We start from the raw sequence: 15,168 nt of genomic DNA on the forward strand, positions 1-15,168 counted from the left end.
GACAAAGCCTGGACTTCCGTGACAAACGAAACCATCCTGTCGGGATTCAGGAAGGCCAGAATAATTCTAACTGGAACTGATGCTGAGTCTGACGACAGCTACACAGAAGAGGAAGCGGCGCTCTGTTTACCTCTAGAGGTCATGGAGTTGCTCAGAAGTGACACAGAGGATGAAGAATTCAGTGGATTTAGTGATTCGGAGTGGATGGAAAAATTCAGTTTGTTGACTGGACAAAAGTTAGTTTTGTTTGAAGATTTCGCAGCTCATCCAAGCTGCTTCTTCAGTTCTGGTCAGACGCTGGTGGACACTTCCTTATATCTGCAGGGAGGAGCTAAGTAACTGAAACTAACACACCTACTTGTTTACAGTTTCTGTTTGTTAGTTATGTCTATTGACCTGTACAGGGTGTGGGGTCTAATTAGCCAAACAATTCATGGCCATAATGGAGCTTCCACACCTCTGGACCTGACCTGGCTACACCTGTTGTTCTCGTGTTTGTTTTGATGTAGGTTTGAGGACGGAGTTGTAAATAGGAGTTAGATGGTGTCTGAGTCCTCCATTTCTGTTTAGAGAAGGATTCTCTTTCTTAACAAAAATGGCAGAATCCATTTTTGACCAGAACTGAAGAAGCAGCTTGGATGAGCTGCGAAACGTCTTCAAACAAACTAACTTTTGTCCAGTCGACAAACTGAATTTTCTCCTCGCTGTGAATTCTACCAGGACGACTGAGGGATTCTTCTCACAGTGAGATGGAGAGTTTGGTAAACGTGTTCTGTTCTATTGTTTATGTTATATTTATCTGAAGAACTGTTTCATATGTGACATTAACAGTCTGTTGTTCTCTCTTCTATTGTTATTACTAGAACTTGACTTTCAGCACAAAATGTTGGTTCCTGGTCTCTGATTTTATCAAATAAATTTCCCTCAAAAAGTGCAACTTATAGTCTAGTGTATATATGTTTTTTTTCTTCTTCATTACACATTTTTTGGCTGGTGTGATTTATACTCCGGAGCGACTCATGGTCCGGAAAATACAGTAGTAGGTAATGAACTGTATCCTTACAAAACAAGACCTCCGCTGATCTGTTTTCCAAGAACAGCAGCTCAGTAATCTGTGGTTGTGTCACTCTCATTGATTTTCATTTGACTTCACCACAGAAATCGCTTTAGTTTCACTTTCACTTTCACTGCTACATTATTTACTCCACTGCCTCTATTTTTAAACCCACCAAATGAACATTGCTAACCCCGATGCATTTCAGGCAGGTACAGTTTAGGAATCCTGAGCCGTGACTAACTGAAATTTATTGCACGAGCGACAAAGGCCAATAAAACATCAGTGTGTTAAATGTGGTTTCGCGTCAGCAGACCTCAGCTCGAGTGGGGCAGGAGAAAATCTATAAACAAAAAGTCTACAGACCATAAATAAGGATTTGAGCAATATTAAACTCAAAACTGGGCTGTTATGTAAGTATATCATGAGCTCATATTTTTACGGTACGTCTTATTTATTGTAAATCCTTGTAAACGTGATTCATACTGTCTTAAAAACATGAAAATCTGAATGTGTTTCACAACATTCATAGGCCAGAGCAGGGTTTTGTAGTGGTGCTTTCTCGTGTTAATAGGTTCATTTTTCAGACCAAGAGTTTGTTCTCATACCGCCATCTGCAGTCCCACTTCCTCAGGACAGTATCCCAGGTGCGTGAGAGTAAAAAGCCCCCTCGTCCCGATTTACACTTTCTCATTCGAAGCAGACAGCACACAGCGGACAGAATGACCTTAAGGGGCATTGTGTAACTTTTTCGGTGAGGGTTTGTCAAACGCTTGTCTGGAGATGTTATTGCTTTGTCCGGAATGATTTACAGTGTGGTATTAAACCTTTCTATCTTCATGAAGACCAAATCAGACTAAGTTAGAAGTCAATTCTGTGGAGAGGCGACACCGCTCACAGTCAGAATGTCTGTTTTTCTTGGTATTTTTGAGCTAAAAAAAAAAACACCTGTAATTGAATAAATGTAAGAGAGAGCTGTTTAATGTCATACTGTGGAACATTTCAGGCAGAGCAATGACATATCCATAGAAACAAGCAGGTGATTGATCCCCAACCAAATAGTTACATAGTGCATGTTTAACAGGGGGAAAAATCTGTTACAAGGTATGTTAGGAACTCTCTAAAAATGCTCTCTTCACAAACCTTCAGTGTAAACATTGTCATATACTGTCATGCACCATGTCACTTTCTGGCGCTACCTGCTTCTTCGTGAAGATGTTGTGTAACAATTCACCTGTTCACGACAAACGAAAAGCTACAACGCAAAATTTAGGACGCGGGAGGATCCATTCACGTCAGCGGGGTGAAATAAAGACATGCAAAAAATAAAGTGCTTTTGGCCTATCCGTCTTTTATTGACATTGCCAGACACATACGAGAATGGCCACATTAACTAATAAACACCAAACACCACCCCGCGCTCGAGCGCACCCAATCCCCAAAACCCCAACACAAAACCCAAATCCCAAATCACAGTGCAAGAAAACAACAAAAGGCAGCCCGTTATTAGTCCACCACCCTTCACCATAATCGTCCCGAGCGACTTTCCCCCAAAAAGTTCCCGAAGTCTTTTCCCCCCCGCTGCGCGGCAGCGTGACGTGAGTTTGAAGAGTTTGCGGTGTTACTCACGCCACCCGCGCTCCGGGTCTGACGCTCAGTCCAGCAGCTCCCGTGGCGAAGTACGATTCCCACACGAATGGAAAACACGATAATCCGCAAGATACAGCGATATATTCCAATATATGGTGGTTCCACGGCACAGACAGCTCCTGGCAGGCGTCCAAGCTGGCGTGTGACGTCACACCCTTTGCACGTGTCCCTCTCCCCTTAAATCCCCCGTGCGTCCGGAGAGGACGCAACGAACAGGCTGATATGGCCTAAATAATAATGCCACTTACATATAAAGGACCAGACACAAAAGATATTGTTAACAAATAAGAATTTCACCCAATGAATGAATAGTAAGTGAAAACCTAAGTTGTCTTTACAGTTGTGCTTTTCATAGAATGTTCCATGGTATGGTATTAAACTTATCTATTTTGTATTTCCTTACTGGAGAGAAGTAACTGGCTGAAAAGTTACACAGTGCACCTATAAAGAAGATAAAAATGCATAAGTCTTATAAAGTGATTTGACAGTAGAGTAAGAACAGCTGCTCTGGTGTAGACTGACACAAGTGACGCTACATCAATCACTCACTCACACATGGAACATGGGAAAAAAACAAAACAAACATCTCCACAGAGAGAAGAAGGCGTCAGCAGAATGTGTCTCATGTAAGGCTATCATCTGGGCTGCTAGAGTAAGTAAAGGAAAGTGGCGTAATTGATATTAAAGACTGGAGTTTGAGAGTTCTGAGTTAAAGTAGCACTCACGTGGTCTTGTTGCAATCAAAATGATGAAATAAGCATCAGCTAAAGAACAGTGGTCGCTTTGTTGGTGATGTGTGATTGGTGTTGCGTGATCTAATCACTTGGTAACTTATTAACCAGTTCAAAGGGGGAATGGTCGTGTGCATCCAAAGTTAAACTACACTCAGAGGCATTGGTTCGCGCAGCTAAAACCTGGAAAAGTCTTCCTGAAGATGTGAGACAGACCTCTGCTTTGACGCTGTTTAAATCCAGGCTCAAAATGGTTCTGTTTAACTGTGCATATGACTGAAAGGTTTCATTTCGCACTCTTCTCTCTAGTTAATGTAGATAATGTCTCTCTCTGTTTTTTTATTTTAATCAATAATTTTATGATGATTATTTATGTTTTGATTTGTTTTTGTTGTGATTTTCATGTATTTCTTATTCTGTAAAGCACAAGCAGAAGTAGTGACGATTGTAGCTTCCGGAAAAAACACAACACTAAACACGTGCAATAGAAAGATGGCAGCGCACAGTTTTAGAAATAATGAGGAGTGGACGTATTTTATGGATACGTTTAGAGCAAGTGACTTTTATAGATTTCAAAGTGAGGATGAAGTTGATTATAAAGTGGAAAACAGTGACATCGACGGACTTTCAGAGAGTGAAACTTAGGAAGGTGAGAATGTCGCTGATGCGTCTGTGTGGAGTCCTGTGATATTCAAACAAACTATCCGGGACTATATACTCGATTATGAACCAAAATTGCCCCGAAATCTGGGTGTTGCTCAGGCGAGTACTTTGAAATATTTCAGTCTTTTTTTCCAAGATGAGATGTATGACAGAATCACTACAGAAACAAACACTTATGTGGAGCTCTGCGCACGAGAAAGTAACCAAGATACTGGACACACACTGACAGGGAAGAGTTTTATTATTATATTATTATATTATAATAAGTTAAATGAGTTGAATAAGTTAAATGGAAAAAGCAAATTAGGTCCACACAGGTGAACAACAGGTCAAAACAGGTGCACACTTGGTTATAATGTATCTGGTGATATGAAATCTGTTTAAATACTTAGACAAATATATTTTTAACATTTTTTCAGAACATGCATATGTCAGATGCTGAATGTAGTTTTTCATTTTCGATTTTGCACCTGACCAGGTAAACTCTCATTTTCTGTGAGCTGTTATAAACCTGTAAATGAGTTGAATCATATTTAAACATCCAGAAATGGAGAGTTCAGAGTCTAAGGTTTCCAGAGATACTAAATATGTCTGTGTTTCAATTAAGTTCATGAGTGTGAAAATCATTTATAATCACTCGTGGAAGTCTGTTTTCTTTTATGCAGTTATGTTCTATGAGCAGCCCTAGTCATATATGTATGAGTTGTTCCTTGTAGGCGTCCAAGGGGGAAAGAGATAAAGTTCAATATCATGGCAGCAGTTGAAACATTGCAAAATTACAGCTTCCACAGGGCAACATGTAACAGATTCAATCTAAAAAGACTTTCTCTGATACTCCCTAAACCCCAGCACCTGCACCAGTTATGAGTCAGTGCTAATGCAGCCTCTACAGCTCAGTGACAGAGCATGACCATATACTGAGAATGAGAATAATGTGGGTCCAGTCAAGTGGTAACGGAGGGAAACAGGGGCAGATTTTTGACATTCAAATGTCTCTTATTCAGAAACTAGAGGGACTATTGAAATAAGTAAAGTATCAGAATGTAGGAAAGAGTTACACTCCAACAGGGTCAAGTTAAACCTGTGATATTCTTTCAAGTTGTTGACAAAAAATTTAAAAAACTCATGTCGGTAACGGAGGGAATGAAATATGCAGCACTTTTTGGGCAATAAATCCAAACAGTGATAACTCTTGGTTCTCACTTACATATCCTTAACAAACTGGTTTGAATATTTGCTTCATATAGTTTTCTACCATATGGTACAAGATTAGGTTGAAAAACCTCTTACTTTTTGACTCATGAGATTTTTTTATTAAGAAAGGTCATGGTAATGGAGGGAAAAGTAACGGAGGGAAAATTGTGCAAACAAGTAGAAGGTGCAGGATTTTACATCATTTGTCGCTTTTTTCTTCTGAAAACTTTAATATTACTTCAAAATGAAAGGAAACTATTTCTATAAAATATGTCAGTCCTTCCAAGAACATTTTTTATCATATCATATCAAGATGGAATAACACAAGATATGATGAAATACATCCATTTATTGACATGATTTGCAGGTCTTTGAAATTTGGGAAATAATTTTTGTTCCATGTTTCATTCATGGTCTGTTTAAAACATATGGAACTTTAGAACCAAAAATGGTACAGAAAAAAGGTCAACAGTTTCATAAACTAGAGTACATATGTATCTGTTCAATACATTTTTATATCAGATGCATTAACTTTTTTGGCCTTGCTGTTTACTTCTGCTTGATCTGTATGTGTCCACTATTTGCAGGTTATAATTGTAATACTTTTTTGTCTTTTGTTAATGTGCAGGTGTGGTGTGGTTTGTTAAATATAACTCTAGTAGGAAATGTTACACAGTGCTCCGTTACACAAGCTAATATCTAACACAAACCTGTCTTGTGTTGTTTTGTTTCCAGGAGAGCGTGGACCTGGGCGAGATCATGTTTTCTCTGTGCTACCTGCCCACCGCCGGGCGCCTCACTTTAACCGTCATCAAGTGCAGAAACCTGAAGGCCATGGACATCACCGGATACTCAGGTACAGCGTGCGAGAAACGAGCCCGGCGCGTGTCCACCGACTCACCGGGGAATTATAATGTTTGCATATTTAGGCCGCGAGCGTGTCAGATAAAATGAGCTCCCCTCTCTCTCTCTGTGTGTGGAGTTATGTTTATTTCAGCACTTTATTAGGATTCCGCACACGCCACATTAACGCAGTGTCAGCAAACAGTCCACCTGCTGATTTAATAGGCTCCTGCTCCTCTCCTGTTCTTACGCTGTACCACATCGCTCGCACAGTGTAAGGACGATGGATCTGAATGTCATTATTTAGAAGCCCAGGGATATTCTTGAGACATTTAGAGGTAATAAAATGTCTCTCTCCATTTTGTTTTGGGTATTGTTTTATAATAACAGGCAGTGTTGGGGAGTAACAGATTACATGTACCGGAGTTACGTAATCAGAGTACAAATTATGAGTAACTGTATTCGGTTACAGTTACTGTTTCAGTGAGTGGTAATTGGATTACAGTTACTTTGTTGAAGTAAATGGATTACATGGAGGTATTTTCCTGTTTTCACATTCTGGGCTAAACCCCCTTTTCTTTTTTTTTTTTTTGGTAATTCCACTCATTGCCGGACACTAAACCAGGACTAAAACAAGGTCTAAACCAGGACTAAACCAGGTCTAAACAGGACTAAACAGGTCTAAACCAGGACTAAACCAGGACTAAACTAAACAGTCTAAACAGGAGTCTAAACCAGGACTAAACCAGGTCTAAACCAGGACTAAACCAGGTCTAAACCAGGACTAAACCAGGTCTAAACCAGGACTAAACCAGGTCTAAACCAGGACTAAACCAGTCTAACCAGGACTAAACCAGGTCTAAACCAGTCTAAACCAGGTCTAAACCAGGACTAAACCAGGTCTAAAACTAGGACTAAAACCAGGTGTAAACCAGATCTAAACCAGTCTAAACTAGATCTAAACTAAAACCAGTCTAAACCAGGACTAAACCAGGACTGAACCAGGATTAAAACCAGGTCTAAACCAGGTAAAACACTAAACCAGGACTAAACCAGTCTAAACCAAGGTCTAAACCAGGACTAAACCAGGATCTAAACCAGGACTAAACCAGGTCTCTAAACCAGGACTAAACCAGGTCTAAACCAGGACTAAACCAGGTCTAAACCAGGACTAAACCAGGTCTAAACCAGGACTAAACCAGGTCTAAACTAGGACTAAAACTAGGTGTAAACCAGATCTAAACCAGGTCTAAACTAGATCTAAACTGGGGCTAAAACCAGGTCTAAACCAGGACTAAACCAGGACTGAACCAGGATTAAAACCAGGTCTAAACCAGGACTAAAACCAGGTGTAAACCAGATCTAAACCAGGTCTAAACTAGATCTAAACCAGGTCTAAACTAGATCTAAACCAGGTCTAAAACAGGACTAAAACAGGATTTAACAGGACTAACCCATGCTGCGCTGACCGTGTCTCCTCCTCTTCTATCAATAATATTTTTAATATGATTAAGGAAAGACTGGACTTTTCATTTTCTTTTAACAGACAAAACATCTGAAGATTTCCTCTTCTTTGCATCTCTACAGCAAATCAAGTAATCCAAAGTATTCAGATTACATTACTCACTTTAAGTCATTTAATGGATTCCGTTACAAACTACATTTTGGTGTATGTAATCTGTAATCTGTAGGGGAATACATTTTAAAAGTCGCCTTCCCAACACTGATAACACGACTCTAATTGTATAATAATAAAGGTGCATTGTGTCATTTTTCAGGTGGAGAGTCCGTCAAACGCTTTTCTCCGTGTAGTTTTTATTGCTTTGTCTGGAATGTTCCATAGTGTGGTATTAAACATTTCTATCATCATGGAGACCAAACCAAGCCAAGTTGCAGGTTCATTAATTTCTTGTTGCTTTACCTGGAATGTTACAATGCATGAAATGATAAATCGTCTGAGCAAACATCTGGAAAAGTCTCTGTTTTTAGTAGTAAAAAAAATGTATTTGAGTGTTGTTACCTCCTGAAAAACAGACCTGGAGTGGTGTTTTGTCATTCACGCACTTTTGAGTAACCATTTATTATCAGTCTATTTACATCTCCAAAGCTCAAAATGCTCTGTTCCACCTTGTGATGTCATGAAGCAGTAGTTTTCAAGTTACTTTTTACCTTTTGTTCAGAAGAGATTGGGAATTCCAGGGCTGAAATCATCCAAATGATTCTAGTGCAGGTGTATGGGGTTTAAAAACACAGTGGAGCACTTCTTGTACTACTACATGACATCATAAGGTTGAGTGAGAATTGAATATTTTCCATTTGGGAGAAGAACTTAAGGTTATGTTTACACTGAAACAAGTCACTAAGCCAAAGATGTTCATTTTGTCTTCTTATGTACTTAAACTTCTTGGGTTCTTTTTAAAGACAATGCAGTAAAGTGTGTTTACCTTGTTGACATGTTTCGGCTGCTGCTGCAATCCATCTTCAGAACTGTCACCGGTGTTGCAGCATTAACCGTGATGACGGAGCGTTCCTCCTTTCACACACCTGGGACACCCTCCTCCAGAGAACATCGAGCGACGGGAGGCGTGGTCAGTCTGAGTCACCTGCCAGGTCCATCAGGTTGACCACGCCTACAGGAAGTAACAACAGCTCATATACGACACGTCCCCACCAACACCGCTGACAGTTCTGAAGATGGTTTGCAGTTAGCAGCCGAAACATGTCAACAAGGTAAATACACTTTACTACATTGTCTTTAAAAGAACCCAAGTTAAAGTGAAACAAATCACTGTATCAGAAAGGATTTGCGTCCAGACACATTGTTTCTGTGTCTTCCCTTCCACACAGTAACACGAAACCGCCTGAAACGCTAGTCACAACATCACATGGGCAGTAAAAACAAGGAAGTGGAGCACCGTGTCTGAAGTTGCAGAAGCTGATTTGGAACCGATGAAGATGGCAAGTGTGAAAACAGTTTTTTCGTAGTCCGACGACGAGGTTCAGTTGTTACTGAACATAACACTGAATTTTAAGACAAGCATGGAGGCTCAGAGTGTGGAAGGTGCAGGTCACAGTGACGTGGTCCAATAAGGACACAACTAGAGCTCCTACATCGCCCTATCAACGTTTTCAGGCGTCCACACTGTGCCGCATCAGATCCATACTCAGATGAATTTGTGGGAGCTGGAGGCACCAGATCGTTCCGTCTCTGGAGCCGTTTTCCATCAGATTAATGTGGATGAACACTGCATCCACAATGAAAACGACTCAAATATGAACTAGTGTGGATGGGGCCTAAATTCGCCGGACACAACACAACTGCAGGTCTGTTTTTCAGGAGGTAACAGCATTCAACTAGATTTTTTACTGCCAAAAATAGAGACTTTTCCAGATGTTTGCTCAGACGATTTATCATTTCATGCATTGTAACATTCCAGGTAAAGCAATTTGAATTTAATGAACTTGCAACTTGGCTTGGCTTGGTCTCCATGATGATAGTGAGGTTGAACACCATACTGTGGAACATTCCAGACAAAACGACAAAATCTTCACGGATAAAAGCATTTGACAGACCCTCCGCCAGAAAAGTTAAACGCCTTTCAAGTCAATGAGGAAACATTACAACTTAGATCAGAAAATAACGTAATATGTGAACTTTAATGAAACAAGGTGACCCTCCTTCACAAAACATAGTGCCCTAATAAATGATTAACAAAACATAATTTATAATGAACTTAAAGTTTAAAAAGAATAATTAAGGTGTTGCAACCCTAATTCTTATTACAAGTGTTACTGACAAAAATAGACTTTTCCAGATGCTCAAAGTCAAAGTTAACGTTAACCACAGATTGATGCAGATTAATCACACAGTCTGTTTTGACCAATCAAGCACAAGTTTGTCTGGGAGGCTTTACCTGACAGAGACGCTGAGTTCAGGAGCAGCGCTGACAGACGGTTACATTTACACATAAAGTCCATCAGACCTCACGTGGACAGCGCAGATTGCTCAGTGGCTGTTGACATGCGAGGAGTGAGACATGCTATGGCTCTGCGCCACTTGCCTGAGCAGCCAGTCTCTTCTACATTCTGTTCGAATCCAGAAGAGTCTGGAACTGGACAAAGAAGGTGAAAAACCCCTGTCCAAATTGTAGGTGATCCAACCACAGCCCCTAATTTGTAGCATGTGTTCCTCAAATGACACTCAGATCTACGTCTCTCTGGCAGCAGGAGACTATGGACCAGTGGACTCACTTTGTCACTGCGTCCAACAGATCAGTGTGTGGATGCAAAACAACTTTCTCCAGCTAAACTCTGACAAGACTGAAGTCATAGTGTTTGGTCCACAGAAACAAAGGGACAGTGTCAGCATCACCTCCAGTCTCTCTCTCTAAAACCTTCAAATCAGGCAAGAAATCTCGGGGTAATAATGGACTCAGACTTGAACTTTAACAGCCACATCAAATCAATAACATCTGCAGCCTTTTACCATCTAAAAAACAGAGCAAAAATCAAAGGTTTACTGTCTAAAGCAGACTTGGAGAAACTTATCCATGCGTTTGTCTCCAGTAGGTTAGATACTGTAATGTTCTGCTCACTGGTCTCTCCAAACGAGCTGTGAGACGCTGCAGAACATCCAGAACATCCAGAACATCCAGAACATCCAGAACATCCAGAACATCCAGAACGCTGCAGCTCGGGTCCTCACTCGAACTAGGAAGTACGAGCACATAAGTCCTGTGCTCAGGTCTCTGCACTGGCTCCTGTGCCTCAGAGAATAGACTTTAAAGCAGCTCTGCTTGTACAAGTCTCTCCATGGCCGAGCACCAAAGTCCATCTGTGACATGTTAGTGTCATATGAACATCTCACACTCTGAGGAGCTCAGGGACCGGCCTCCTGCTGGTGCCCAGAGTCACGACTAAACAAGGGGAGTCAGCGTTTCAGGTTCATGCAGCTAAAACCTGGAACAGTCTGAACATGTGAGACAGACTCTTCTGTGACGCTGTTTAAATCCAGACTCAAAACATTTCTGTTTAACTGTGCAAATAACTGAAAGGTTTTCATTCCGCACTCTTCTCTCCAATTTATGTCTCTCTTTTTTTAATTTTAATGTTTATGATTATTTATGTTTTATTATGATTTTAATGTATTTCTTATTCTGTAAAGCACTTTGAATTACTTTTGTATGAATTGTGCTGTACAAATAAACTTGCCTTGCCTCAAATGCGGAAAACATCTCCTCTCCAAAATTCTCGTGACATTCAAAACAAAAAATATTACTGCTTTTTACCTCGTAGTTTTGTCATAGTTTAAGTCATGGTTTTGTGCTTCCATTGTTGATTCTGTAGAACACCCTCTGAAATCCAGGAGACACTACAGATCAACTAAAGTTTCACCAAAGCATGTGGTTCTGACTGGTCAGGTCTGTCCGTGCTGCAGATTAAACCAAAGACTCCAGGCAGACCTCGAGTAAAACAGCGTGCTCCTTCATGAGGAAAATGAAGGTCATGTGTGAGCACTAAAAGAGTAATATGGGTCAGATATTTCACCAAGCTGTTACAGAACAATGGAAGATACTCTGCCAATTGTTATAGCTTGTATGTGTCACCAGGAGAGACGGTTACACCCGCAAGCGGCAATGAAACCTCTTGTTTGGTCAGGCACATTAACCTGGAACATTTGGTCACTCACATTTATTATGAATTACAATTTCTAGACTTAAATTATAGTCAGTGGGGCTTTATTGTATTTTTTGGACTATAAGTCGCACCGGACTATAAGTAGCACTTTTTGGAGAAATGTATTTTATAAAATCAGAGACCAGGAACCGACATTTCATCTTGAAAGGCAAATTACAGTAATAACAATAGAACAGAGAACAACAGACTGTTAACGTCACATATGAACAGTTCTACAGATAATTATAACATAAACAACAGAACAGATCAAGTTTACCAAACTCTCCATCTCACTCCAAATCACTAAATCCATTCAATTCTTCATCGGTGTCACTTCAGCGAGACCTCTGGAGGTAAATCATAGATCCATGATGTAAACAGAGCACCGCTTCCTCTTCTGTGTCGCTGTCATCAGACTCAGCATCAGTTCCAGTTAGAATTATTCCGGCCTTTCTGAATCCCGACAGGATGGTTTCATTTGTCACTGAAGTCCAGGCTTTGTCCATCCATCTAGTGACTTCCAGGAAAGTTTCATGGTGCATCCTCCTATTTGCCATGAAGCTGTGTTCATCCTCGCTTTCCTCCAATTCCTCACAAGTTTCTCACCTCAAACGTTTTCTCTGCTGCTCGAATACCGTTTTCAGCTGAATATTTCACTACTTGCAGCAGGACAGCGGCTTTTTTTGCAGGAGGCATGCGCAGTAGAGTGTGAAGTGACAGTGGTACAGCAGCAGCAGATACTGACACACAAGCCTAGAGCCTCTCACGGCTGTCAGTGTGAACATTTTAATATATAAGTCGCACTGGAATATAAGTCACAAGAAACACCCAAACTATGAAAAAAAGTGTGATTTACAGTCTGAAAAATATGATAAATTATTGTTTAAATAATTCATTTTGATTTGTGGAATAATGCATTATATTTATTTGTTGCTGGTGGTTTTTTAAAGCTTCAAATTTGCTTGAATTTCAACACAAAAATCAGCGTGCAATGAGATTAATTGTGATGAATCATATTTGAATAGTTTGGTTAATCTGATATATTCTTAAAATCGTTTGACAACACTAGTCGCTTTACAGTTTGTTTAATCATTCTCCGTACTTGGTGGTGGAGTTACTCTTGCTGTCATGTGCCATCGGTCCCTCTAACCAACACACACACGCCACTTTTATATTAGGTAATGTGGTTGACAGGCCGAAGGACACAACAACAGTTTTGCCACAGACTCCCCACTATTTTGAATACATATTTTGAATTCTTTCCTCACCAAACTGCAGCTGTGTGATTGGCTTGTTTAGTCAGTGGTTCTGTTTGTTTGTTTGCAGATTAAGAGCAGAGTCTTGTGTGTGTGAGTAAACAGCACAGGGCCCCAATCCTCACTGATGGATCCACAGTGAAACAGCTCCTCTTGTGTTGTTATTCAGTCTATCTATCTGCGCCCCCCATCAAGTTTGTTTACACCAATCTACTTTAGTGCACATTACGGCCTCTCGGGTTAGACTAATACAGGCATAAAACAGCTTGTTCTTTTGAGAATAACTTTGACTCTGGAGCTACTTGAGGACACGTCTCAAATGTGGAGGCAAATGATAGTTTTTAGATCCAGATGTTACTAAGGATGTGACAATGTCAAATTCTCTGGGAGTTTTGTATAGAGAGGTGTTACCGTTTTAAAGGTACGCTATGTCACTTTTGAGCACCTGCTTGTCTCCATGGAGATGTTCTTGCTTTGCCTGGAATGATCCACAGTATGGCATTAGCTCCATGAAGATAAACAGGTGATGCTGCTGAGCCAAGTTAGAGGGCAGATCTGTGGGGAGGCAATCCCACAAAGAACACGTGTTTTTCAAGGTTTTCGACTATCGGCCGATATGTTTTCAGGTGCCCACATCGATAATATCGGCCAACTGATATATCGGTCGGGCTCTAGTCACAACCATAAACCAAATATTCTGAGTCTGGTTCCAGTTGACTTAGGATCTTGTCATCCCTCTCTTCTGTAACTGCTGCAGTGAGCCTCGTCATTTTGATCTTAAAATGTTCGTATTAACCCACTCTATATAATCCTTCTTTTTTTTGTTTTTTTTTGTTTGTCCATCAAAAAAAATCCTATTCATAACATAGAGCAGACATGTCAAACTCAGGCCCAGGGACCAAATTTGGCCCGTGATATAATTATATTTGGCCCGCGAGATTATATCAAATATGTATTAGATCTGACCTGCAGGCTACAGACAGACTATAGAGACATTATTTATTTAAAATGTTATTATTTTATATTACGTTTGTTCCAGATTCAATGTTTAAGCAAAACTATAATTAAACATTTATTTTAATAAGAAAAGGTTTAACATTACATATTTCAGAAGAAGAGAAAACATGCAGATTTTGCTGAAATTTTTCAATAATTATTTAGTTTGGCCCACGACTTAGTCCCAGTTTTTAATTTTGGCCTCTGTGCATTTAAGTGTAACACCCCTGACATAGAGCCTGGCTCCAGATTTGCTCCTGTAACTGTTCATTTGAGCGGCGCTGAACTATGGGTGATGTCCACTTAGTCCACTTAATCCACTTCACAACAGCGGAACAGGCCAAAAAAATAAAACAAATGCACAAAGCATTTACCTTCTGCATATTTTTCACAAATAAAATACTCCGTGTTGACACTAAAATAGGTCTGTTGGCAACATGATTTGCAACAGTGACTATCACACCAGCGGGCACCAAGATTGGTTTTCGTGAGTTTTTGATCTCACAAATATCGCGACAGTCCATCCTGCTGCGCGAGGTTAGGGATATTCCAGAGCTAAAATGATCCCACATAACATGACAGTGACAGTGTTTTCCTTTTTGAGAAAAGAATTCAGCCAAAATATTCAGGATTTGTGTGTAAAACATGAGTGACTGAAACAAAACACAACTCTACATATATTTGTGCTGAGGAAACTACATTATAAAATAGATTAGAAGATATCTTAATATGAGTCCTTTAACTTATCTACACATAACTTTTGACAGTCTTGTAGATGATGTGACTAACATTTGTCTCTGTCCACTGTTCAGATCCGTACGTGAAAGTGTCTCTCATCTGTGACGGGCGGCGTTTGAAAAAGAAGAAGACGAGTATTAAAAAGAACACACTGAACCCCACATACAACGAAGCCATCATCTTTGACATCCCTCCGGACAGTATGGACCACGTGAGCCTGCACATCTCTGTCATGGACTACGACCTGTGAGTACAGCCACTGAAACATGTCCAAAATATTTAAAAGTCAGATACGAAATGATGCTAAGACTGTTATTGAAACTAGATATTCATTTGAGCAAGTATGGATGCTAAAAAAGTCACATTC

General features: G+C 40.2%; 1 protein-coding gene across 2 annotated transcripts in view; it reads left to right on the plus strand.

Moving 5' to 3' along the window:
* The window catches only part of syt6a (synaptotagmin VIa), a 328,387-nt gene that overhangs the window by 304,241 nt on the left and 8,978 nt on the right, over positions 1-15,168 (plus strand). For both annotated transcript variants that reach the window (XM_055166189.1, XM_055166191.1), the window contains exons 5-6: positions 6,028-6,148; positions 14,876-15,047. In XM_055166189.1, the coding sequence (XP_055022164.1) occupies positions 6,028-6,148; positions 14,876-15,047 (293 nt within the window). The remainder of the gene's footprint in view (positions 1-6,027; positions 6,149-14,875; positions 15,048-15,168) is intronic.

Source organism: Boleophthalmus pectinirostris, unplaced genomic scaffold, assembly GCF_026225935.1.
Source record: "Boleophthalmus pectinirostris isolate CB_2022bp ecotype Guang Dong unplaced genomic scaffold, ASM2622593v1 HiC_scaffold_8, whole genome shotgun sequence".
Classification (NCBI taxonomy): Eukaryota; Metazoa; Chordata; class Actinopteri; order Gobiiformes; family Gobiidae; genus Boleophthalmus; species Boleophthalmus pectinirostris.